This window comes from Bos mutus, chromosome 13 (assembly GCF_027580195.1).
Source record: "Bos mutus isolate GX-2022 chromosome 13, NWIPB_WYAK_1.1, whole genome shotgun sequence".
Taxonomy (NCBI): domain Eukaryota; kingdom Metazoa; phylum Chordata; class Mammalia; order Artiodactyla; family Bovidae; genus Bos; species Bos mutus.
In genome coordinates this window covers 66,614,121-66,642,002 of record NC_091629.1, presented here as the reverse complement: position 1 = coordinate 66,642,002, position 27,882 = coordinate 66,614,121, and the positions used below count along the sequence as shown (strand labels likewise).

Here is a 27,882-nt window from a genome sequence, read left to right as displayed (position 1 = left end):
AGACTGAACCCATGTGCCCTGTATTGGTAGGCAGAGTCTCAACCACTGGACCACCAGAGAAGACCTATTAAGTAAAAGTAAACACTCCTCCTGCCTATAACTGATCACAAGATGTGCCAAGTCAAAAATAAGATGATATCAGAAAGAAGAATAGGTTTTATTTATTTCTATTAGAAACAGCTGATGGAATTTAGCCTCATTTTACTGAAGGTCTATAGCCCTCAGTAAGAGCCTTCAATCATAAAAACTAAAAATATGCACCCAACCTCTGATTGCCAATTTTTCTTGGTAGGCAAAGCTGTCTCTTCTGGCATTTTATGTCTTTTCTTGAGGAGTCAGTGAAATCCTAATGAATCAAGCAGGTGGTGTTTTTGAGAATTTGTGATTTCTCCAGGCCATTCTTACTAAGAAAACAGCCTGAGTTACTAAGTGATTCCCTGCCTCTGGGAACTTTCTTTCTCTAAACAGGTTTTTCAGTTCCTCCAGCTTCCGTGCACTGCACTATAAGAAGTCAGCACACTGAGAGATCAGCCTGGTCTCCAGGGAACACTCCTGAGGCTCACAGCTGAGTGATCCAGGGCCTTGACATGATTCAAGGAGCTTCTAGGAAGTAAAAGGATAAAGTCCACTTGGGGAGTGGTAATTATTCTCCCTTTCTTTTCTGAATATTTGCAGCTTGCAGAGTTGGACGTTTGGTGTTTTATTTTTTATTTATTTGCTTATCTTTGGTTGTGCTGGTCTTCACTGCTGTGTGTGTGATTTTTTTAGTTGCAGCGAATGGGGGCTACTCTTTATTGCGGTGCATGGGCTTCTTGCTGCAGTGGCTTCTCTTGTTGGAGAGCACAGGATTAGGCACACAGGCTCAGTAGTTGTGGGGCATGGGCTTAGATGCTCCATGGCAGATAGAATCTTCCCAGACCAGGGGTTGAACCCATGTCCCCCGCATTGGCAATGGTTTCTTATCCACTGAGCCAGCAGGGAAGTCCCAGAAGTTTGGTATTAGCAGTAAAGTTTTTCTAAGACTTCCTAATTCTTTGTTAAGTTTTAAAACTTTATAAATATCTAGAAAATGAAGACACCAATATTTTAAAAGCAAACCTCCCCTCAGACTCCAATTTTCTACTAAGTATTGAGTGTTCTTGGCTTGATTTGGCTGCAGGGTGCTTACTAGCTAGAGTTTTAGAAATGTTGCATCTTTGTCTTTCTCTATATTAGCCGGGGGTTCAGCTAATGGAAGCACTTACTGATGATTGAATGTGAGCTGAGACAGGTGACTCCAACATAACATCTGTCATGTTGCTTCTAACCCATTTCTTCTCTTTTTTTAAATAGGGCTTGGAATAATCAATACAATCAACAGATTTTAAAGTGTACTCAAGGCCGGTCAGAGCTTTTATATCCAAAGAGGTATTGAATTTGGCACTGGCCAGAAAGTTCCCGAGAGCAGCAGTTTTGCACCATTTCCTCAAAAAATGGAGAGGAGAGACAAAGCTGAGACCATCAGGTATGTCACTGTGTGCAGTCTGGGTCTTTCCAACCCCAGCTGCTCTAATACTCTGCGTCTGGAAGTTGCCCTTTTACATGGAAAGGGGCTTCTCAGAGAAACCTCATTTGATGGCCATTGTCCCTGCTGCTGCTAAGTCACTTCAGTCGTATCCGACTCTGTGTGACCCCATAGACGGCAGCCCACCAGCCTCCCCTGTCCCTGGGATTCTCCAGGCAAGAACACTGGAGTGGGTTGCCATTTCCTTCTCCAATGCATCAAAGTGAAAAGTGAAAGTGAAGTCATTCAGTCGTGTCCGACCCTCAGTGACCCCATGGACTGCAACCTTCCAGGCTCCTCCATCCATGGGATTTTCCTAGCAGGAGTACTGGAGTGGGGTGCCATTGATTTTCCCTAGTGCAAGGCATTTGTGTTTTTGCCACACCATGTGGCATGTGGGATTCTAGTTTCCCTACTAGGGACCGAACCCATGTACCCTGCGTTGGAAGTGCAGAGTCTTAACCACTAGACCGCTAGGGAAGTCCTGTAAGGTATTGTAAATGGCACCAACTACTCTCTACGTAAAATGGTACTGACTTGGTGGTGAGCTTAATGTGAAATTGTAAATCCATGACTTGGCCAAAAATGTGAAAGCAGGATTCCATTTACACCCAAAAGTAGAGTAGAGGTCTGTGTCCCTGGCTCTCTCATCTGAAGCCTCCCAGGTATGCTATCCACTCCCTGCCACTTATGGGTCTACCTGTTTGTTGATGCTGAGAAAACAAGAAAAGGGATAAAGTGGGGAAGTAGCTCTTAGGATGAACAGGACTTGTGTTCTAATTCCTGACTTGTCACTGGCCAGGTGACCCTGGGCAAGTAACCTAATGTCTCTTGGCCTCAGTTTCTCCAACTGTCAAACCAGAATTAATAGAAAACATTCATTTTTGTTTTGTGGGTTCCTAAAACCATGCTAAGTATTTTTGAGACATTTAATCAAAATGTAAGGAAGATGCTATGATTGTCCTTATTTTACAGATGAGGACATTGAGACTTTCAGTCACTCAGGTCATTTTCCTAATGTCATATCAATGGATTTGAATTCAGATCTCTTTGTTTCCACAGGCTCTTGAAAGTTAAAGTCACTCAGTCATGTCTGACTCTTTGTGACCCCATGGACTATACAGTCCATGGAATTCTCTAGGCCAGAATACTGGAATGGATAGCCTTTCCCATCTCTAAGGGATCTTCCCAACCCAGAGATCGAACCCAGGTCTCTCACATTGTGGGAGGATTCTTTACCAGCTGAGCCACAAGGGAAGCCCAAGAATATTGGAGTGAGTAGCCTATCCCTTCTCCAGTAGATCTTCCCCACCCAGGAATCAAACCTGGGTCTCCTGCATTACATGCAGATTCTTCACCAGCTGAGCTATCAGGCTGCTGATAGTGGGTTAAATGATCACTCTAATCCCTCTCAACTCTAAAGTCTTAGAATTTTATGATTTAACCAAAACCAAAAATGAAGAAGGGGAAGATAAAGAGAAGGCAAGTGCAGGTAGAAGGCTTCCACCCAGAGGACTGGCTCAGGAAGGTTAGCTTTTCTTGGTCTTCGTGTGTTTTTCTCAGGAGACACAGGAGATTGGATGGATGCAGAGGACAGGCAAGAGCCCAAGCATGAGAACGTTCTGCTAACTGTCCAGGCTTCACAGCAATGAGCACTACCCTCTCAGGCTCCACCTTCTTGTGAGATCCTGGCCGTGGGTTTGCTGTGGAGGACAGGCACCCCATCAATGTGGGTTCTGAGGACCCACTGTGACACTGGCCTGGCTCTAAATAAGTGAAGGGCAGCTCCTACCCCCACTCCCAAGGCAAAGAAAGGTGGTTTTATCTTGAAATGAATAATCAAACAGTTTCACTGGTGGTTCAGTGGTAAAGAATCTGACTGCTAACACAGGAGACACAGGTTTGATCCCTGGGTGGGGAAGATCTCCAGGAGAAGGAAATGGTAATCCAGTATTGTTGCCTGAGAAATCCCATGGACAGAGGAGCCTGGAGGGCTATAGTCCATGGGGTTCCAAAGAGTTGGAAATGACTTAGCAACTAAAAAAAACAGCAATGATCAAAGTGTCTACACCTAATTTTGTGTTTATGGCTTTGTATCGTTTTTCTTATAGAACTCCCCTACTTCTGCTGATTACATAGTCTTCAGGTATGGCAAGGCTAGTCTTATTCTGACATTTTTGTTCATGAGAATGCAAGTCATTGAAATAGACTGAAGTAGGGCTCCTTGGCTTTAAAAAATATGGACCTGTTCTAAAGTAATGTTGAATATAAGTCATTTTTCTAGACTCTTCAATAGCTTCCAGAAATAAGGTTCAGAAAACTCACCCATTAGCTATGTAGCTTTTACCAAACTGTGGAAGGCACTATGGAAGGCTTTTGTATTCCTTTAAAAAATGACTCTAGCGTTTTTCCAGTAAATGGTTGATACCTATGAAGCTCTTATTTAGGGCTGATCCATGGTCAGTGAGTTTGTTGGTAATAGGTTTAGTTAGAAGGAATGTAGCCTCAAGTACATAATGTCCCTCTTCAAAAGAAAACATTAAAATTACCCCTTTGGGGGGACTTCCCTGACCATCCAGTAGTTAAGACTTTGCCTTCCAATGCAGAGGGTGTGGGCCTGATCCCTGGTCAGGGAGCTAAGACCCCACATGCCCCATGGCTGCCAAAAAACCAAAACATAAAAAACATACTGTAACAAGTTCAATCAAGACTTTAAAAATGGCTCACATTAAAAAATCTTTTTTAAAAAATTGCCCTTTTGTTTTTTCTCTTTAAATTAGCAATTATTACATAAATGCTCTGATACAAGCCAAGGAGTTTTTCTCCAAAAGTTATTCTTTCCCCCAAGAAAGGTTTTAACTTATGCTTAAGTTTGTGTAAAGTTTCTCATAATTAGTAGTGTTCTATTATTTTATCATGAAAACCAAAATCCTCTTTAAAGAACACATGTAAACCAGACAAAATCTCAATCAGTTAGTTTTGGATGCTTGTAGAGATCAACTGGGGGTGTGTCCCTGGTAGTTCAGCTGGTAAAGAATCCGCCAGCAATGCAGGAGACCTGGGTTCAATCCCTGGGTTGGGAAGATCCCCCGGAGGAGGGCATGGTAACCCACTCCAGTATTCTTGCCTGGAAAATCCCCATGGACAGAGGAGCTTGGAGGGTTACAGTCCATGTGGTCACAAAGAGTTGGACAGGACTGAGTGACTAAGCACAGCACAGCACAGAGATCAACTGACTAAATGGGAACCTAAAAAAGAGAGAGGCAAGGCAGATTTAATCACGATAGTAGGGTTGATTTGGAGAAGGCAATGGCACCCCACTCCAGTACTCTTGCCTGGAAAATCCCATGGACGGAGGAGCCTGGTAGGCTGCAGTCCATGGGGTCACTAAGAGTCGGACGCAACTGAGCGACTTCACTTTCACTTTTCTCTTTTCATGCACTGAAGAAGGAAATGGCAACCCACTCCAGTATTCTTGCCTGGAGAATCCCAGAGACGACGGAGCCTGGTGGGCTGCCGTCTATGGGGTCACACAGAGTCAGACATGACTGAAGCGACTTAGCATAGCATAGCATAGCATAGGGTTGATTATCTCACATTTGACAAGACTATATAACTTTTTAAATAATTTAATGATCAATTTGAAAACTTTACAGGAAGTGTTTAAATTATGGATGATGCAAATGTATATATATTGAATGTTTATGTTGAATATATATATATTGAGTTTTTAAAAAAACAATTATCTGGAATACTAGGTGAAAGGATGCTTGGACATTGCGGTAAAATTTCCAACGATTATATGCAGATGCAAAAAGGTGTCTTTAATTAACACTCAGAAGGGAGTGAAAATTATGTGCTCTAGAAAACTTACAGATGACCTGAAATCATGAAGACATTGAGATAAAACTGTGTAGATACAACTATTCCCTGAATTGGGAAAAAGGTGATTTCTAAATTAGCATGTCTATCCCTTTTAAATGTGCATATAAAACGTATTTCTGAAATATTACATATAGATACTTGACTATTTCACTTACATCTATCAAAGTTTATATACACTAACTGTTAAAAATGAATCCACGAAAATTTTTTTTGGTCGTTCTTGTTGGAAAAAAAAAAAGGCAATCCCTTTACATATGAATACAGTCTCCTTATAATGAATAAAAATTTCTGTTAAAACACACCTAATTCAGTTAGGACAGGTGAACTGACTTTACATCATGTTAAATATTTGAATTTTTTCCCTAGGAATGAAAAAGTTGTGAACTGCTTATACCAGAATCGTAATGCACTTTTTAGGCTGGTTTGCTTTCCTTGGGGAGGAGGTGGCTCCACTTATTTTGCCAAATGGGGCCAAGATATTCCTAATTCCGTGGAAGGTATGTAAACTTTTATCAGTAAGTAATTTGCAAGGTCAGATAACATGCACATACAAACGATACAGATTTCCTTACTGGGGGATAGTTAATATTAATCGACACTCAAGATTGTTGTTCAATAATGTGATTTTTCTATTTCCAGAGCAAGAAATTCTGTTATCTTCTGTTACCAAATTAAACATGTTATACCGTTTGTTAAGGCCAATAGGTCACTGAGATTCTGTTCAGACTCTGTTCAACTTTTTTATGCCCCTTGTCTGTCTATTACCCTGTCTGTCTTAGGAATTTTCTTTCTTTCTTTTTTTATTGTTGTTGTTGTTTAGTCTCTAAGTCATGTCTGACTCTTTTGTGATTCCATGGACTGCAGCCCATCAGCCTCTGTCCATGGGATTTCCCAGGCAAGAACACTGGAGTAGATTGCTATTTCCTTCTCCAAAAGATCTTCCTGACCCAGAGATCAAACCCGCGTCTCATGCACTGGCAAGTGGATTCTTTACCTGGAATCCCCTGTCCTAGGCACTTTCTTATTGGTGGACTGTGAGCTTGAATTTTTTTCTCACAGCAGCATGAAAGTGAATTAAACACCACTCTTAAGTCATTTTCTGATTATATTTTCTTATTCCCTGACATGGGTGACTTAAGATAAGTCAAAAGCCTTGAGGGACAAAACACTGTACCTCTTATCTCTCTGAAACTGTAAGTCGCTCAGATGTGTCCAACTCTTTGGGACCCCCATGGACTGTATAGTCTGCCAGGCTCCTCTGTTTATGGGATTCTTTAGGCAAGAATACTGGAGTGGGTTGCCATTTCCTTCTCCAGGGGATCTTTCCCATCCAGGGATCGGACCCAGATCTCCTACCTTGCAGGTAGATTGTTTATAGTCTGACCCACCACAGAAGTCCTTTATATCTGAGGTCATGGCATCTAATTCTTGGCTGACATTGCAGCACTGTTTTCTAACTTTTGGCTCAGCTGGTAAAGAATCCACTTGCAATGCAGGAGACCTGGATTCAACCCCTGTGTTGGGAAGATCCCCCAAAGAAGGGAAAGGCTACCCACTCCAGTATTCTGGCCTGGAGAATTCCATGGATCGTATAGTCCATGGGACTGCAAAGAGTCAGACACGACTGAGCGACTTGCACTTTTCCAACTTTCCCTCTCTAGCCCTGTGGGAATACATACAGTGCTGCTGACTTCTTGGCCTCTTAAAAGTAAAGCAACTATATTCCAACAGAAATTTAAAAAGAAAAAGTAGGCCTCCACCTGCAGTCTAGAACTTGCAACCTGTACCAGGTAATTGACACATCTCTACAACAGGAAAAAGGCTGGAGAAATCGCACTTCACTTCTCCAGAGTTTTCCTCCCTTCAGGGAGGTCCAGGTTGCCCCAGAAGTTCAATGATGCCTTCAGACAGGTACTGTGTGTGTGTGTTATTCAGCTTCCCTACCTGTTCAATGAGAGGATTTTTCTGCTGTAAGGCATTAAAAATTTTTTTATTGGATTATAGTTGATTTACAATGCTGTGTTAGTTTCAGATGTGCAGCAAAGGGACTCAGTTATACCTATATTCACTCTTTTCTTTTTTTTCTTTTTTTATAGACTCTTTTCCCATTTGGCTATTACAGAGTATTGAGTAGAGGTCCCTGTGCTATATCAGATCAGATCAGTCGCTCAGTCGTGTCCAATTCTTTGCGACCCCATGAATCACAGCACGCCAGGCCTCCCTGTCCATCACCAACTCCCGGAGTTCACTCAGATTCACGTCCATCGAGTCAGTGATGCCATCCAGCCATCTCATCCTCTGTTGTCCCCTTCTCCTCTTGCCCCAAGTTCCTCCCAGCATCAGAGTCTTTTCCAATGAGTCAACTCTTCACATGAGGTGGCCAAAGTACTGGAGTTTCAGCTTTAGCATCATTCCTTCCAAAGAAATCCCACGACTGATCCCCTTCAGAATGGACTGGTTGGATCTCCTTGCAGTCCAAGGGGCTCTCAAGAGTCTTCTCCAACACCACAGTTCAAAAGCAGCAATTCTTCGGTGCTCAGCCTTCTTCACAGTCCAACTCTCACATCCATACATGACCACAGGAAAAACCATAGCCTTGACTAGACGGACCTTTGTTGGCAAAGTAATGTCTCTGCTTTTGAATATGCTATCTAGGTTGGTCATAATTTTCCTTCCAAGGACTAAGCGTCTTTTAATTTCATGGCTGCAGTCACCATCTGTAGTGATTTTGGAGCCCCCAAAAATAATGTCTGACACTATTTCCACTGTTTCCCCATCTATTTCCCATGAAGTGATGGGACCGGATGCCATGATCTTCGTTTTCTGAATGTTGAGCTTTAAGCCAACTTTTTCACTCTCCACTTTCACTTTCATCAAGAGGCTTTTGAGTTCCTCTTCACTTTCTGCCATAAGGGTGGTGTCATCTGCATATCTGAGGTTATTGAGATTTCTCCCGGCAATCTTAATTCCAGCTTGTGTTTCTTCCAGTCCAGCGTTTCTCATGATGTACTCTGCATATAAGTTAAATAAACAGGGTGACAATATACAGCCTTGACGAACTCCTTTTCCTATTTAGAACCAGTCTGTTGTTCCATGTCCAGTGCTAACTGTTGCTTCCTGAGCTGCATACAAATTTCTCAAGAGGCAGATCAGGTGGTTTGGTATTCCCATCTCTTTCAGAATTTTCCACAGTTTATTGTGATCCACACAGTAAAAGGCTTTGGCATAGTCAATAAAGCAGAAATATATGTTTTTCTGGAACTCTTGCTTTTTCCATGATCCAGCAGATGTTGGCAATTTGATCTCTGGTTCCTCTGCCTTTTCTAAAACCAGCTTGAACATCAGGAAGTTCACGGTTCACGTATTGCTGAAGCCTGGCTTGGAGAATTTTGAGCATTACTTTACTAGTGTGTGAGATGAGTGCAATTGTGCGGTAGTTGGAGCATTCTTTGGCATTGCCTTTCTTTGGGATTGGAATGAAAACTGACCTTTTCCAGTCCTGTGGCCACTGCTGAGTTTTCCAAATTTGCTGGCATATTGAGTGCAGCACTTTCACAGCATCATCTTTCAGGATTTGGAATAGCTCAACTGGAATTCCATCACCTCCATTAGCTTTGTTTGTAGTGATGCTTAAAAGGCCCACTTGACGTCACATTCCAGGATGTCTGGCTCTAGGTGAGTGATCACACCATCGTGATTATCTGGGTCGTGAAGATCTTTTTTGTACAGTTCTTCTGTGTATTCTTGCCACCTCTTCTTAATATCTTCTGCTTCTGTTAGGTGCATACCATTTCTGTCCTTTATCGAGCCCATCTTTGCATGAAATGTTCTCTTGGTATCTCTAATTTTCTTGAAGAGATCTCTAGTCTTTCCCATTCTGTTGTTTTCCTCTATTTCTTTGCATTGATCACTGAAGAAGGCTTTCTTATCTCTTCTTGCTATTCTTTGGAACTCTGCATTCAGATGTTTATATCTTTCCTTTTCTCCTTTTCTTTTTGCTTTTCTTTTCACAGCTATTTGTAAGTCCTCCCCAGACAGCCATTTTGCTTTTTTGCATTTCTTTTCCATGGGTATGGTCTTGATCCCTGTCTCCTGTACAATGTCACGAACCTCATTCCATAGTTCATCAGGCACTCTATCTATCAGATCTAGGCCCTTAAATCTATTTCTCACTTCCACTGTATAATCATAAGGGATTTGATTTAGGTCATACCTGAATGGTCTAGTGGTTTTCCCTACTTTCTTCAATTTAAGTCTGAATTTGGCAATAAGGAGTTCATGGTCTGAGCCACAGTCAGCTCCTGGTCTTGTTTTTGCTGACTGTATAGAGCTTCTTCATCTTTGGCTGCAAAGAATATAATCAATCTGATTTTGGTGTTGACCATCTGGTGATGTCCATGTGTAGAGTCTTCTCTTGTGTTGTTGGAAGAGGGTGTTTGTTATGACCAGTGCATTTTCTTGGCAAAACTCTATTAGTCTTTGCCCTGCTTCATTCCGTATTCCAAGGCCAAATTTGCCTGTTACTCCAGGTGTTCCTTGACTTCCTACTTTTGCATTCCAGTCCCCTATAATGAAAAGGACATCTTTTTGGGGTGTTAGTTCTAAAAGGTCTTGTAGGTCTTCATAGAACCGTTCAACTTCAGCTTCTTCAGCGTTACTGGTTGGGGCATAGACTTGGATTACTGTGATATTGAATGGTTTGCCTTGGAAACGAACACAGATCATTCTGTCGTTTTTGAGATGGCATCCAAGCACTGCATTTCGGACTCTTTTGTTGACCATGATGGCTACTCCATTTCTTCTGAGGGATTCCTGCCCACAGTAGTAGATATAATGGTCATCTGAGTTAAATTCACCCATTCCAGTCCATTTCAGTTCGCTGATTCCTAGAATGTCGACATTCACTCTTTCTATCTCTTGTTTGACCACTTCCAATTTGCCTTGATTCATGGACCTGACATTCCAGGTTCCTATGCCATATTGCTCTTTACAGCATCGGACCTTGCTTCTATCACCAGTCACATCCACAGCCGGGTATTGTTTTTATTTGGCTCCATCCCTTCATTCTTTCTGGAGTTGTTTCTCCAGTGATCTCCATTAGCATATTGGGCACCTACTGACCTGGGGAGTTCCTCTTTCAGTATCCTATCATTTTGCCTTTTCATACTGTTCATGGGGTTCTCAAGGCAAGAATACTGAAGTGGTTTGCCATTCCCTTCTCCAGTGGACCACATTCTGTCAATAGCGTAATCTAACAAACCATCAGGCATCAATTACTACTGCCTTTTCAATACTACTATTTTGAAATATTTGCTTCACATTTTATTTTTACTTTTGATTAAGATCTCTATTAATCTTCTTAAAATACAACTATTTTTAAAAATGGCTTTAGATTTATGGAAACATTGCAAAGTTGTTCTCAACTATCCTTCATCCAGTTTCCTCAATTATCTTCGACACACAGTTTCATGTCATTATATTTCAGGGACATTTACATGGATTATAATTTCAAATATTAGTTCTTTACCAGTCTTTTAGTTTGTTTACCTTTCTTGAGAGTTGCCATTTATTCCTGTATTGGAACACTCTCTGCCTTTTATGATTATCACCTTCTTTGGGGATCTTTTCCTTCTTTCTTTGTTTTCTTATTCCCAGCTCTTTTATTCCTGTCCTCCATATCCATTTAAATACACTGCATCTGTTACCTCGCAGACAACATTCAGTCATTTTAAAAATAATTTTTGTCCCTTTAATCAATTTCTTTCCAGTATTCTGTCAGCCCTTTGCGTAACTGTCTGACTATTTCTGTTCAGGATTTTCAATTTCTGAGTTAGAGTGTTTTTTCATATCTGCAATTTCTCATTTGAATTTATATTAGAGTTTTGTATGGTTTGGTTTGCTTTGTGAGCTTTTTAAAAAGCATGTTCAATCATTAGCTGAAAAAGTTTGACTCTTACTTTCTTTGTTTTGTGTGTTACGCTTACTTCTACTCATGATGAAGTGTGTTGCATTTTCCTGACCCACAAAAACAGGTCATTCTGGAACTTTGAGATGTTTTGAGGAATAAACTCAAATTCTAAAACAGTGGGACTCATATGCTACATTTTTGCAAGGAAGGAAATGAACTTACATTTACATATGCATAAAATACCTTTCAAGGCTTATGTTAATAATTGATACATTTGATTGCCCCTAGCTGGTTAACTAGGTGGCTAAGGAAGGAATGATGCTAAAGCTGAAACTCCAGTACTTTGGCCACCTCATGCAAAGAGTTGACACATGGAAAAGACTCTGATGCTGGGAGGGATTGGGGGCAGGAGGAGAAGGGGACGACAGAGGATGAGATGGCTGGATGGCATCACTGACTCGATGGACATGAGTCTGAGTGAACTCTGGGAGTTGGTGATGGACAGGGAGGCCTGGCGTGCTGCGATTCATGGGGTCACAAAGAGTTGGACACGACTGAGTGACTGATCTGATCTGATCTGAAGAGTAAGATTTGGAGAGATTCTTGCACTGCAAGCCTTTTTGTACTTCTTGAACCATGTATGAATTTAAACTGCCCTGGAAATTAAAAAAAAAAATCCTGTATGAAAAAACAAACAACCACCCAGGTCATTCAGCAGGGAGTAGCCCAAGGCAATTAGTTGGTTACTCTGTTTATTAGACCAAGGGTGTCCTCTTCTGTCACTATAAGTGAAGTGCAGTTTATAAATAAATGACACTGTAGAGTTGGGGGTTCATTCTTCTGATTCTCTGATGCTACCTGGCATCTGTAGGGCTCTTATCTTCAGCCACTTCCTTCTTTATTTTTGCCATCAGGCCTCCAAGGGATGTCCCTCCCTTTCCAATGTGATTTTCTCAGCCACTACAACTCTGCTCCCTCATGCTTTCCAAGCCCCTTTCTCTCCATTTCCAGGTACCAACGCTCTGCCATGGGAGTCTCCCCAAAACCCATGCACTGGAAGAAGAGAGCCCTGTTACTAATATATAAATATATTTTACAAATTATTGAAGGTCATTTCATATGAGGTTTTCAATCAACAGTTGACAGTTTAAGATAGATATTTCACATATTTTTCTGACTTTATAGAAATGTAACATACTGTAAATATTCCTCTGAAGCTTGCTTTTTTCTCCTCTGTTTTTTTTGAGATTCATCCCTTGGATATGTGACTCTCTACTTCACTGACTTTTAACTAGTATATATTATTCCACTGTGTGACTATATGTGTCTAGTCTTCTCTTTATAGGTATTAAGGTCTTTTTCTGCTATGTATAATAACTTCTGTGAGCAGTCTCATATACAGTTGACCTTTAAAAAATGCAGGCGTTAGGGATGCTGAACCTCTGCACAGTTGAAAATCCACGTATAACAAATAGTTGGCCCTCTGTTTTCAGGGTTCAGCATCTGTGGAATCAACCAGCTGCATTTCTTGTGGTACTGTAGTACTTACTATTGAAAAAAGTCTGCATATAAATGGACTCTCCCGGTTCAAACTCTTATAGTTCAAGGGGCAACTGTATGTGTTCATGCATGCATGGATAAAAGTCTATACTTAAAGGTAGAATTTCTGGGTATTGAAATAGGAATGTCTCTACTTCAAACCGTCCTCCAAAAGAACTGCAAAGATTTATACTGACAAAGCAGCACATGAAAATTCGTATCCCTTTATATCCTTGACAACACTGTTATTGCCAAGGCTTTTAATTTTTTTGCCAATCTGTTCATGAAATTATTCTGACTTTGTTCTAATATTTCCAGTGTTATTGAGATGTAAATGACTGGATAAGCTTGGGGCTTCCTAGGTGGTGCAGTGGTAAAGAATCCATCTGCTAAGGCAGGAAACGCATGAGACAGATGTTCAATCCCTGGATCGGGAAGATCCCTTGGAGGAGGAAATGGCAACTCGCTCCAATACTCTTGCCTAAAAAATTCCATGGACAGTGGAGCCTGGCGGAATACAGTCCATGGGGTTGCAAAGAGTCATACATGACTGAGTGAGTGCACACACACACACACATGCATGCACATGGTGAATAAATTTAAGCTGAACCACATAACTTGACATGTATATATTGTGAAATGATCAACATGTAAGTTTAGTTAACATCTATCCTCTCAAATAGTTTCAGCTATCTTTCCTGTGATAATTTTTTTGATCTATTCTCTTAGCAATTTTCAAATATGCAATATAATATTGTTAACTATAGTCACCATGTTATTTTACATTATGTCCCTAGAATGTATTCATAGTAATCAAAATAGTATCCTATTGGCATAAAAACAGACACACGGGCAAATGCAATAGAATCGAAAGTTCCGAGATAACCTCCCAAATACACAGTCAACAAACATTTGACGAGAGCGATATGAAAGTCACTCAGTTTTGTTAGATGCTTTGCAACCCCATGGACTATACAGTCCATGGAATTCTCCTGGCCAGAATATTGGAGTGGGCTGCCATGCCCTCCTCCAGGGGATCTTCTCAATGCAGGGATTGAACCCAGGTCTCCTGCATTGCAGGTGGATTCTTTACCAGCTGAGCCACCAGGGAAGCCCACAGAAAAGACAGTCTCTTCAATAAATGGTGCAGGGAAAGCTGGATATTCACAGAAGAATGAAACTAGACCACTCTCACCACTCACTCAAAAAATTAACTCCAGAAGAATTAAAGACTCAAACATAAAACCTGAAATCATAAAACTCCTAGAAGGAAACAAAGAAAAAGCTCCTTGACATTAATCTTGGTTACAATTTTTCAGAGATGACACCTACAGCCCAAACACAAAAGTAAGATAAATTAATAAGATAAGTCCAAACTAAAAAGCTTCTGTACCATAAAAGAATCAGCAAAATGAAAAAGCAACCTACCAAATGGGAGAAAATATTTGCAAATAAAACCTCTAAGAAGGAGTTAATAGCTAAAACATATAAGGAACTCATACAACTCAATACCAAAAAACAATGATTTTAAAACTGAATAAACAGAGGAACTGAATAGATATTTTCTGAAAGACAACTTACAGATGGCCAACAGGTGCACGAAAAGATGCTCAACATCACTCATCATCAGGGAAACACAAGTCAAAACCACAAGGTATCACCTCACACCTGTTAAAATGACGGTTCCCAAAATGACAAAAGACAACAAGTGTTGATGAGGACGTGGGGAAAAGGGAACCCTTGTGCACTGTTGGTAGGAATATGAATTAGTGAAGTTACTCTGGCAAACAATATGGAAGTGCCTCAAAAAATTAAAAATAGAACTACCACTGCTGCTGCTAAGTCACTTCAGTCGTGTCCCACTCTGTGTGACCCCATAGACGGCAGCCCACCAGGCTCCCCCATCTCTGGGACTCTCCAGGCAAGAACACTGGAGTGGGTTGCCATTTCCTTCTCCAATGCATGAAAGTGAAAAGTGAAAGTGAAGTCGCTCAGTCATGTCTGACTCTTAGCGACCCCATGGGCTGCAGCCCACCAGGCTCCTCCGTCCATGGGATTTTCCAGGCAAGAGTACTGGAGTGGGGTGCCATTGCCTTCTCCGAGAACTACCACATGATCCAGCAATTCCACTTCTGGGTATATATCTAAAGAAACGAAACTGGTTATCTCAAAGAGATAGCTACCCGTCCCATGTTCATTAGAGCATTACTTACAATAGCCAAGACATGGAAGCAACCTAAGTGTCCATTGATGGATAAATGATATAGAAAATGTGATATCTAGATAGACAGATAATGGAATAATAGTTAATACTGAGCCGGAAAAAAGGAAATCCTGCCATTTGCAACATCATGGATGGATCTTAAGGGCATTAGACTAAGTGAAATAAGTCAGACAGAGAAAGACAAATACTATATGGTATCACTCATATGTGGAATCTAAAAGAACAAATTCAGAGAACAGAAGTAATTGGAGGAAATGGGTGAAGGTGGTCAAAAGGTACAAGTTCCAATTGCAAGATAAATTACTCTGATTTTAAACGGAGCAATCCTTGTTATAGGTGAGACTGGGTGTTTTTCACATATACATATATTGTTGTTGTTCAGTCACTCAGTTGCGTCTGACTCCTTGCGACCCCATGGACTGCTGCAGCAATGCCACACTTCCCTGTCCTTCCCAATCTCCTGGAGTTTGCTCAAATTCATATTTCTATTTATGTTTCCTTTCCTGTGAGTTTCTCATCAGATTCTTATGCTTACTTTTCCATTTGATTCTCTTCTTTTTATTGATGTATAGAAATTCTTTACATATTTATGACCCTAATTTTTTAGGTATTGCTGGTTAAAATGTCTTTCCCAGTCAATGCCACCTCTTTCTTTACATGTCTTTTGATTTGTGGAAGTCTTAAATTTTAATATAGTCAAGTTTATCTCCCTTAAAGTTTGCACTTCTTACAGCTTACTTTAAAAAGTATACCCTGTCAGTCACAAAGTTATTTGCCAATATTTTCTTTTATCAATTTTAAAGTATTTTGTCATATTCAGGCTAGAATTGACTTTTCTATATCGTGTAAGAGCTAGGTATTTATTGATTTCACATGAATAATCAGCTGACTTGGTTATTCAGAGACCTACACTTTCCTTCCCACTGATTTTAAATGGCAACACAGTTATAAAGTGAGTTCCCACATGTATGCCATCTATCTCTAAGCTCTCTATTCTGTGCCATTGGTCTATTTGCCTTTCTCTTAAATTTAAGGCACTTCAATGCCTTGTCCTTCTCAGTCACCCTTGAAACTTGGTGTCTTATATTCCTGATACAAGCCACGATGGTGTGGTCACTCACCTAGAGTCCTGCACATCCTAGAGTCCAAGGTCAAGTGGGCCTTAGGAAGCATCACTACGAACAAAGCTAGTGTAGGTGCTGGAATTCCTACTGAGCTGTTTCAAATCCTAAAAGATGATGATGTTAAAGTGCTGCACTCAGTATGCCAGCAAATTTGGAAAACTCAGTAGTGGACTGGAAAAGATCAGTTTTCATTCCAATCCCAAAGAAAGGGAATGCCAAAGAATGTTCAAACTATGCACGACTGCACTCATTTCACACGCTAGCAAAGTAGTGGTCGAAATTCTCCAAACTAGGCTTCAACAGCACATGAACCGAGAACTTGCAGATGTTCAAGCTGGATTTAGAAAAGGCAGAGACCAAATTACCAACATCCGTTGGATCAAAGAAAAAGCAAGAGAATTCCAGAAAAACATCTACTTCTGTTTCGTTGACTACACTAAAGCCTTTGACTATGTGGATCACAACAAACTGTGGAAAACTCTTAAAGACATGGGAATACCAGACCACCTTACCTGCCTCCTGAGAAACCTGTATGCAGGTCAAGACGCAACAGTTAGAACCAGACATGGAAAAATGGACTGGTTCCAAATTGGGAAAGGAGTACATCAAGGCTGTATATTGGCACCCTGCTTATTTAACTTATATGCGGAGTACATCATGTGAAATGCTGGGATGGACGAAGCACAATCTGAAACCAAGATTGCTGGGAGAAATATCAGTAACCTCAGATATACAGATGACACCACGGTTATGGCAGAAAGTGAAGAGGAACCTCATCAAGAAGCTCTTGATGGAAGTGGAAGAGGAGAGTGAAAGAGCTGGCTTAAAACTCAACATTCAAAAAACAAAAATCATAGCATCCAGTTCCATCACTTCATGGCAAATAGATGGGAAAACAATGGAAACAGTGACAAACTGTATTTTTCTGGGCTCCAAAATCACTGCAGATGGTGACTGCAGCCATGAAATTAAAAGATGCTTGCTTCTTGGAAGAAAAACTATGACCAACCTAGACAGCATGTTAAAAAGCAGAGACATTACTTTGCTGACAAAGGTCGGTCTCTTCAAAACTATGGTTTTTCCAGTAGTCATGTATGGATGTGAGAGTTGGACCATAAAGAAAGCTGAGCGCTGAAGAATTGATGCTTTTGAACTGTGGTGTTGGAGAAGGCTCTTGAGAGTCCCTTGTTCTGCAAGGAGATCTAACCAGTCAATCCTAAAGGAAATCAGTCCTGAATATTCATTGGAAGGACTGATGCTGAAGTTGAATCTCCAATACTTTGGCCACCTGATGCAAAGAACTGATTCATTGGAAAAGACCTTGATGCTGGGAAAGAGTGAAGGCAGGAGGAGAAGGGGATGAAGAGGATGAGATGGTTGGATGACATCACTGACTCGATGGACATGAGTTTGAGCAACCTCCAGGAGATGGTGAAGGACAGGACGGCCTGGTGTGTAGCAGTCCATAGGGTTGCAAAGAGTCAGGCACAACTAAGCGACTGAAAACAAGAAGCCATAGACAGTCATTCTGTTAGCATAGGCTCATGACTGGAATTTTTAATTCCCTCTTATTCTTTTTTTCTCTTCTAGTTATACCATTTACCTTATTGTGAGCCAAACTCTGCACACATGTGATTCATCCAGTGTTTCTAAATGTTTTTTAAAAATTCTCTATGTTGGAGAGTATTTTTCAGATATGTAGTCTGCTGTAGCTTGTGTTCATTTAATCAGCAAATTCTAAAATTTTTCTCTCCTTACATTTGACTACTATTATTCACATCTTTGAAACTCTTCCCATCATATTAACATAAGCCCTTTCACAGTATCACAGCAACCCTCCCACCATCTGCACACATTAACCATCTTCCTTTACTTCCAGTGCATGCCATACGGCTTGCTGGGAGAGAAAGTCGGCTTGAAGAACCTTTTGCAAGTGACATGAATCAGATAGTTGATGAAATTGCCTGTGCCCTGCTGCCGATCATCCAGGGTGAATATTTTGCATTTTTTGGCCACAGGTATTTAACCTCTGTTTTTAATTTTTTTTATTTTGTTGTTTTTAAACCTCTGTTTTGAAAAACATTTGGGGGACTTTTTTCCACCACAGATCCATGGTTAAGGTTGTCCTCTGTGTCTTATGGGATGTGTGCCTTTGTTTTAGTTTGGTTTTGATATTTCATCACTGCTTGAAAGAATGATTGATTCAGTATGGTTAGAGCTCTTCTCAAATGAGACAGTCAGACTGAAAGAAGTCCTAGCAGGGACCGAAAAGATGGAAAGCCCTAGTGCTGAAGTGAACGAAACCTCTCCTTCAGGAGTGCGTAAATCCTAGGCTTCTCTCGGTATCTTCTCTTTTGAAAATAGCCCCAGTATTGGGTAACTCTGACCAGCCAAGGCTCTTACAATTGGCCAGTTTGTACAATCATCCTACTTTTTTTCCCTTTTAGGCAGAAAGCATTAAGATTTGTAAAATCAAGACTCTAGCAGCAATGTATATCCCATTTATTTTTTAAATTAAAAAGGATAGAAATAGTATGTATTTCTTAAGCCAAACTGTAGAATTTTAAGGTTAAGTCATAAATATCAGAGTTCTGTCTGCCTCTTACTCAGTTCAACCTTCGGCAACTTCCTTGGGTTTCTGAATTAAGTTTCTTCCTCTGTGAAGCTGGAATGATAATGGCTCCATTTCTGAGGATTAAATGAATAATAACCATAAATTACTTGGTATTATGGTAAGGACTCAGTACATTTTGGCTCCTGTATTATATATATTTACAGATATGATTGAGAAAAAAAAAATGAAAAATTGAAGTATCCATTATCCTAGATAATCCTTCAGAATTTTGATGTGACTCCATAGTATTTTTGATGTTGGGATCCTATTTTATATTTCTTCCTAATTTCCCCCCTGCCCCCACTTAAGCTATTGCTATGGAGATCTGTAATCGCTGCAAGATGACTTTGTCAATTCCTTTTAAGAGAATACTTATTTCTATCTTTTTTTCTGTTATAAAAGCACTTTGATGACATTTTGGTAGAAAATTTAGTATACATTTCTTATAAATTTCTTAAGGACCACATGTCCAGAATTGAGTTAATGATATATACATTGATAGAGCACTTGATAGAAATTTCCAAATCACCTTCAGTTTACACTCCAGCAGCAATGACCATGGAACTGAGTTTCCTTTGTTCATTGCCTGAAGATATTTGCAAAAAATGCTCTTGATCAATACTGTCTACAAAATGTAACTACGTAATGTCTACAGCAGTTCACAAACTTTTCATTCCTGGCACTGCTTTAATACTGGGTTGACCAAAAGGTTTGTTCGGGTGTTTCTGTAACATGGTATGGAAAAACCCGAACAAATCTTTTGGCCAACCCAATACTTCTAGAAGCATTGGGGGGATCAAAGAGATTTTATGTGTGGTTTATCTATCAATATTTACCATATTAGAAAATAAAACTATGAAACTTTCCAGATACTTAACGTTAATAATCCCCTTATATGCTGATATAAAGAATACATATTTTATGCAAGACTATATTCTCCCAGAAAAGCACTGTGGGAAGAGTGGCACTATTGTACACTTTGGCACACATTTAATGTCTGGCTTATTAGAAGGCAGCTAAGATTCTCTCTTTTGCATTCCAACTATGCTGATAACCCATGACACAAGTGGTGTATGGAAAACTCAACTATACTCTCATAAAAAAAAAAAAAACACGAGAGTTTAAAAGGGAAACATTTTAGCAATATTCTAAAAAAGGCTTTAACCTCACAGACTACCTGAAAAGGTGACAGGGACTCCTGAAAGTGCCCAGACTATACCTTGAAAACTGCTGATAAATATTCGATACATAATGACATCTATCTTTCAGGGAGGAAAGGAAATTTAAACTAATTTCAAGACATGGTGGAAATCAGTACTCAATCTTAGTTTGAATTATCTAGGATGTCTTGAAACACTGCAGATGTGGCTGCAAATCATTGAAAACCTGCTGCTGCTGCTGCTGCTAAGTCACTTCAGTTGTGTCCGACTCTGTGAGACCCCATAGACGGCAGCCCATCAGGCTCCCCCTACCATTTACAAATAAGTTAGCTATTATTCAACTAATATAAGCTCTCCTTTGGTCTGTTTCTTGATCATTGCTATGTTTATGATGCTTGTTCTTGTGGACTTCTGATGTATTACCATGAGTTTTGTTGAATAGTTATTATCATGTTTTTCTTCCCCAAATGTAGTATGGGATCTTTTACTGCTTTTTTTACCGCACTACATCTCAAAGAAAAATATAATCTAGAACCAGTACATTTATTTGTGTCAAGTTTAAGCCCTCCTCATGTAAGTAATTTCATTTTCCTTAGGGAGGGTGGTGGAAAGGAGGGAAGTGCGGTGGGGAAATCAAGTCATTGTTTTCTGTTCTGATGAGTTTTGATCCAGTAGACATGGTGATGAATAAAAGATACTATTGGTTAATGAAACACTCACAAATCTCTTTTACTGTCCTCTTCTCATCTTTGCTCTGAAATGCACTTTAACTGTTTCCTGGTCAGTGCCTGCACTGGCCCAGGCATCTCTGATTAAAACTATTGATTCTAAGTGTATTTTCCTCCATTCTGAGTCAGCAGAGGATTTAACTTTCAGCAAACTAACTGGATCATTCTTTTTTTTTTTTTCAATAAAAAATGTTTATTTATTTTTGGCTGGGCTGGGTCCTCGTTGCTGTGTACATCTTCCTCTAAGTTGCAGAGAGCCAGGGCTCTTCTCTAGGTGTGGTGCAGGCTTCTCATTGCAGTGGCTTCTTTTGTTGTGGAAAGAGGCTCCAGCGCACACAGGCTTCAGTAGCTGCTGCACATGGGCTGAGCAGTTGTGTCAGGCAGGCTTAGTTGCTCCGCGGCATGTGGGATCTTCCTGGACCAGGGATTGAGCCAGTGTGCCCTGCACTACCAAGGCAGATTCTTTTCTGGTGGTCAGGTACTCCTGTCTGCCATCAGGTGATGGTCTGTAAGCACTTCTGTGTCTGAAGGTGTATTCCTGACGTATCCGTGGAGAGACATGTACTCCACGTCCACCTACGTCTCTGCCACCTTGTTCTTCCCACAAGGCAGATTCTTAACCCCTGGACCACCAGGAAAGCCCTGATCAGAGAATTCTCAAAATCACCAAAAGGGAGCGTAGAGAGCGTTCAGCGTCTGAGCAGGTGCTTTAAATGAAATGTCAGACTAATGTTTTTACTGTTTCAAGTCAAAGGCCCGCATTCATCTCCACAAAGATGATTTGTGTAAAGAAGAAATTTTCTATGTAATGAAGAAAGTGGGAGGCATTCCTGACAAATTTTTTGATAAGAAAACGAGTCCAGAATTTGTTACCAGATTGTTAGCAGATCTTCATATTTTGAATGATGTCACGTAAGTCATTAAGGCACGTTTTTTTTCTCTCTCTCTCTCTTTTTAAAATAATTATCTATGGAAGATGCAGGTTGGCTGTTCTCTGAGGATCCTTATCCAGGAAGGCAGAGTTTGACTTGCTTTCTTTTGAGGCCCACCTGTGATATTTTTGCCGCCTTAAAATGGAGCCTGGGCATGGAAATTACATCAATCAATGATGCACAGGGCATCTTTATCTTTTTTTAAAAAATGTGGTTCAATGTGTGTTGGGTTGGCCAAAAGTTTGTTCGAGTTTTTCCATAAGATCTTACAAAATCCCCAAATGAACTTTTTGGCCAATCCAGTATGCTTTATCACATAAAAAACATTTGTTGAATAAATTACTAATGTCAAAGGATGCTCATCTTCTTAGGGGAACAGCAGAAGGGGATCCCTACTTATTAAATATGTGGAGGTGATCCAGGACAAGGGAGTGGTTTGCTTCTTGGGGGAATTTTGTTCCAGAACCCATTTGGCTCCATGACACCTGACTATTCCTGTCTCCTGAGAGGTCTCACTGACATTTGATTCTTCTAATAGGACTGAAGTCCTAATGTTCCAGATACTGGCCCTAATAAACTGAAACCACAAGGTTCTCCTTTTCCTAATCTCCCCACAGCAGGTCCTGTGGGGCCAGCATTTGGGCCTCAGTCACTATTATATACCATCATGCATTTCTTCAATTTTGTCTGGCTCTTGTCTCCTTTGGGGAGGAGCCAGACAGACGGGTCTGTGTTCCTTTTCTTTCTGCCACTGTGCCTGGAGCTGAACCTAGGGCCTCCACAGGCAGTGCCTGTGAGTAGAAGTTTATACAAATAGCTTTAAAAAAGGAAAAAAGTGGAGCAGACTTGAAGCACCTTGAGAACAGAGACAATCCTATTCATTTCTATCACATCTCTGCGTTCACACCAATGCTCACCTCTGCTCCACCACTACGGGCACTAGCTGCCCTGGTCTGTCATCTCTTTTCATTTCTACCCCAACCGTCTGAGCAAACGTGATCCCCATAGGGCTGTGCTGTCTGTGTTCCTGGCTTAGCGTAGAGTCAGAATCCAAGAAACACCAGTCCAAGTCTGACATCCCCTACCCCTACTAAAGGAAACGTAATCCAAAGCACTGTGGACATTAGTGAAATAGCGTAGGCAAAAGCTGCTTTTTAATTAAGCCTCGTACAAACATGCCTTCTGTAGAGGCTGTTCACCAGGATCCAGACCCCTGGCCTAGTGGCTGTGAGATTTGGACTCAGGGTCCCGTCTCTCAGAGGAAGGGATGCTGAGAGTAAACCCCTCAAGGTGTGGTGGGTGAGGATGCAAGGAGGTCATGTTTGGGAGACGCCGTGGATATGGCACACAACAAACCACCCTCAATTTTTAAAAATCCAACCCAACAATTCACTACCAGAGGTTCTGATGACTTTGGGGAATTAACATTTGTTAAGAAGAACCCTGAGTGCTGGAAAGGGAGCCAAGGTTCAACAACAGACCCTGAGAGAAATTGAAATAGAGAAGTTCATGACTCACGGGTGGTGGAGGAGGTCCATGGTGCACCTAGTGGGGCCACACGGGGAGGTCAAGGCCAACTGCAGGCAGAGAGGTGGCTGGACCTGATGGACACGCCCTTAGGCCTGGGTGGAGGGCTTTGGGGTTCCTGGGCTAAGTCCGGATTGCTATTGACCAAAGAGCGAACCCCAAAGAGCGGGTTTTGGTAAACTTCATGGGAGGTTTATCTAAAAGGTACACAAGGGAAGGCTCCAGGGGGCCCAGAGCAGCTGTCACCTAGGCCACTGGGGGAGGGTCACAACAGGAACTCACCCGTTTGTGACTCTGCTCCAGGAGGGCCAAGTGTCAGGTCCAGGCTCTCACAAGCTGCCTGGCCACACAGCATGGCTGCTGAGGCACCAACATTATAAAGCAGTTTAGCTAAACTCTCAAGAGGTCTCAAAAGAAACCTCCCCCAGACTGAAAATAAAAGTCATCCACAAGGATATTCTACTCGCAGAATACCAAAAAAAAAAAAATTTTTTTAACAGTCTCACCCTCTCCTCAGAGAATCAAATCTCAGGAGCTACTTAGAAGGATTCACTTCCTCTCTCCAAATCTCAAATGTCCTAAGCTTGTTCTGGATTCTCCTCTTGCTGCTTCAGCTCCTTCCCCTTCCTTGGTCTGCTTTCCTCTCTCCACCTCTCTGCAGCACTCAGCTTTTCCCAATATACAGGAAATCAGGCCTGGAATGTCTCTCCACCCTCTCCTTGCCCATCACCCACCCCCAAGGCTCAAAGCCCGGAGGTCAAAAGGAAAATCTGAGGCAGAAGGGAAGGCTTTGCAGCTCCACTTCACTGAAGCTGTCCTCCCGTCCTACTCGGACGAACACACAGTCCTCTTCTCTCTCTGGGACCCTGATGACACACATGTCAGGCTGTCTGTCATCATCCCAGGGCTCTCAGATGTTCTCCTTCAAAAAAAATTTTTTTTCTTTTCGTTTCAGTTTGGATAATTTCTATTAACCATCTTCACGTTGACTTTGCTCAGCTGTATCAGATCTACTGATGAGCTTGTCAAAGGAATGTCCTATTGCTGCTGCTGCTTATTTCCAGGATTTCTTTTGGACTCTTTCTTGCAGTCTTCACCTCTCTAATGAACTTCCCTATTTGTTCACATATGTCCATCTTTCCTATGAAACCCTTTGGCATCTCCATCATAGCAACTGTCAAGCCCTTGTCTGACAGTTCCAACATCTGGGTCTGATTTGAGTCTTGTGCGTATGTGCTAAGTCACGTCAGTCGTGTCCGACTCTTTGCAATCCTATGGACTCTAGTCTGCCAGGCTCCTCTGTCCATGGGGTTCTCCAGGCAAGAATACTGGAGTGGGTTGCCATGCCCTCCTTCAGGGGATCTTTGCCACCCAGGGATTGAACCGGAGTCTTTTATGTCTCCTGCTTTGGCAGGTGGGTAAGTTACCACTGGGCCACCTGGGAAGCCCATTTAAATCTTATTCTTTTAATTACTTTGCCTCTTGACAATGGAGTTATTTCTTGCTTTTTGTGTCTGATAATTTTTTTTTTATTTAAAGCTAGGTATCATGCATAAAACAGATATTCTATTGAAAGATATCATGCATGAAACTGACATAAATATATTTTATGATTTGAGCACATCTCCTCTGGCAGGCCATGAATGTGGGGAGTTGGGTCAATCCAGACTGGAGATGAGCTGAGTTTCAGTTTTGTTGCTACTATGGTTACACTTCAGGGCAATGGTTCTCCCAAGTTACTGCGTGCTTACTGTGGAGACTGGACTGGAGAATTTTTCTCAATTTTTCTGTCTCTCTCCAGGCTCTCCCCACTGACAGCTGTTGTTTGGTCCCCTATGTGTGATGCTAGCCTCTGGGGTAACAAGGGGAGCTGTTGGACATCCGAGCCAATCTTCAGCTTCAGTCTTAGTCAGGTCCTCTGTGTCTAGGCCTTGTGGGTGGGTCTGGTGGGTATTGGGTGGAAGTTTCCAGTCCCTCCCCAGTAGTAGAAGACTTTGCCTTGGCTTTTGTATAGAATTGGGGGCCTGGTAGCTCAGCTGGTAAAGGATCCACCTGCAATGCAGGAGACCCTGGTTTGATTCTTGGGTCACGAAGATCCCTTGGAGAAGGGATAGGCTACCCACTCCAGTATTCTTGAGCTTCCCTGGTGGCTCAGATGGTAAAGAATCTGCCTGCCAGTGGGAGAACTGGGTTTGATCCCTGGGTTGGGAAGATCCTCTGGAGGAGGGCAAGACAACACACTCCAGTATTCTTACTTGGAAAATCCCAATGGACAGAGGAGCCTGGCAGGCTACAGTCCATGGTGTTGCAACGATTCAGACACAACTGAGTGACTAAGCACAGCACAGGGGGCCCAAGACCCTTCCCATTCCTTCCCCCAGGGTAGAGGGTTAATGCTTCCATCCCCTACATCCATGGGTCTTCCCATGTGCCCTGGGTGGGGGGCGTGGAGGGGAAGTGTTTGATGCCCCTCCTCTAGCAACTGAGATTTCTGCTTGGTAGGAGGGGAGGACTTGACTGGGGGCAGGGTCAGTGTCCATCTGATGGTCACATCCAATTTCCTGCTGCCCACCTGCCCTGCAGAGAGGGCTATTTCTGACCTCCTGCCTTGTTCCTAGTCTTTCTCATGAACCCCTAGTGGGGGCCATGGACAGAAGCCTATGAGTCAGTGTGAACTGCATCTGACACATCACCCCATGCTTGGTCCCCAGCACTTGAGCATTTGTAGCTGGTTCCTTCTCGCCCACACGGACAGCAGACACCCTTCATCCTGTGCTCTGCCCACATGATGAGCCAGTCCCTGTGACCCATCTCTCCTTAGAGGGGCCCAGTCTTCCTTGGAGTTCGGTTTCTGGTTTGCCTTGCAAACTCAGCTTCCTGAAGAGTTCAAGAATTTATGGTTTTGCAGTTTGTCGGGCTTTTTTCCTTGTTAGGCCACAAGTGGTGCTCCTGGTTTTCTACATTCCAGGCAGAAGTGGGACTTCTTGCCTGGACTATTGAAATAGACAATTCTTTGTCCCCTTCAGTCTGCTCGACACATTGTACCAGAAGGGATGACTGTCAAGTCTGGTCACGATGTGCCTTGCGCTAAATCCTCCTGGTGGCTTCCTGACTCTCTTAGGATGACCACATTCCTTCAGGAGACCTACACGTGGCCCTTTCTTGCTTAGTATTATTTCTTTTGGGGCATACCACATTGGATGTGGGATCCTGGTTTCCTGACCCAGGATTGAACCTGCACACAGCAACCCTCTCCCAAACAAGGGAGGGCTGGAGGATAGAGAGGTGGCTATTTCAGGGGAATGACAGTTAAAGATACTACATAGCCAGCCCCATTTTGTGTTGGACTGGGTGCCCAGGTGCTACTTGTCTGCACCTGACTGTTCTAGAAGCCAGAAGATCTTGGAAAATAACCTGGACCACAGTGACTCTCAGACAGGTGCCGACATGTAACGTGCCACGGATTAAAAAAAATAAAATGTTTGTATTGCTGTAAACAGTAAAAGGGAAGGAAGTGAGGACTTGTTTGATTTAAATGAGGTTATTAATAGGAAAAGATTCTAGGGGGTGTCTATTATGAAACGTTACTAACTGGCTCCTTTATATTTGCAGCTCTGACATACCCTCTAAGACTCGTCTTTCTTGTGACATAACATGCTTTTCTGGATCTGAAGATATACCACTGGATATGGAAGGTGAAGTGATCTTGATGGTTTGAGGTGTTTTATTGAGATATCTGATGATTTCCATGCCAGAGGTGCTGGCATGCCTTACAGCACAGATCTGCTTTTTTTAAATGTCCTGTACTAGTATATAAATCCAGTCACACTTTTTTTTCATACACTACAAGGGGATGTGTAATACCCATGCTTCTTTTTATATCCTTAAACTATTGCTATACTTCAAGTAAGTGTCTTTTTTAAACGATTCATTTGTGTAAAAATGGTCTGGTCAGTATAGGGCACAAAGGCAAATAAAAGTATTAGTGTTAACAACAACAACAAAACTCTCAACTGGCAGTTACATGGAGTAGAAAACTGGTCCCGGTTTTATCTAGTGTAAACGGAGAGATGTCAGTTGTGTGTAAAATGGGAGAAGGCGGGTGATACCACTGTATACTGCTAGGTCTCTGAGAAATTAAAAATTCAGGGTGTACAGAACATGAGACCATGGAAGTAACCCTACGACTAGTGTGCTCTTAGAAAAGTAACACCTGGGAGTAACTCTGTGGGTGGTGGCGTCATCTGTTATTAAATACAATTCTGTTTTTTCAGCCTGGAAAGATGTAACCAGTGGAAGTTTTGACAGTTTTGTGCTTCCAGGAAACCACTTCTATCTTATGGAACCTTCCAACACAAGCTTCATCAAGAAGTACATAACCAAGACTCTAGAAATATCAGCGTTCACCTCTTGACAGATATCTCCCCTTCTTGGTCTTAAAACAGTCCAGTTGATTATCTGATACTCTTCTTCAGTTTTTTTAGAGTAGCTTAGGACTTTGTTTCAGAGATTGGAAAATGATACATTTGCTGCTGTCAGGGTGATGGTTATCTACAAATGTATTTCCCCAGAGCATTTACGTATCTAGGGGATGAAAGATGAATGGGTCAAGAATACTTCCGGGAGGGTCTTTCTTCTTTGTATTAGAATCTCATTTGAGTCTCATCTGTGGAAGTTTTGTCAATGAAATTCCTGCTT

General features: G+C 41.7%; 1 protein-coding gene across 1 annotated transcript; it reads left to right on the top strand.

Annotated features, from left to right (window-relative positions):
• Positions 1-1,472: 1,472 nt before the first annotated feature.
• Positions 1,473-27,803, top strand: OLAH (oleoyl-ACP hydrolase). The gene is made up of 7 exons (XM_005910375.2): positions 1,473-1,504; positions 5,795-5,925; positions 18,103-18,241; positions 20,471-20,570; positions 21,474-21,637; positions 26,797-26,879; positions 27,459-27,803. Exons 1-7 carry the CDS (start codon positions 1,473-1,475, stop codon positions 27,596-27,598), a joined length of 789 nt encoding a protein of 262 aa, XP_005910437.1. The 3' UTR covers positions 27,599-27,803.
• The last annotated feature ends 79 nt before the right edge of the window (positions 27,804-27,882 follow it).

What these genes read in the sequence shown, in the direction of transcription:
- OLAH (XM_005910375.2), top strand. Translation starts at nt 1,473, where the DNA reads ATGGAGAGGAGAGACAAAGCTGAGACCATCAG. An exon ending in TATTCCTAATTCCGTGGAAG is followed by an intron (nt 5,926 to 18,102) that starts GTATGTAAACTT and finishes CTTTACTTCCAG; the next exon opens with TGCATGCCATACGGCTTGCT. An exon ending in TTTGCATTTTTTGGCCACAG is followed by an intron (nt 18,242 to 20,470) that starts GTATTTAACCTC and finishes CCCCAAATGTAG; the next exon opens with TATGGGATCTTTTACTGCTT.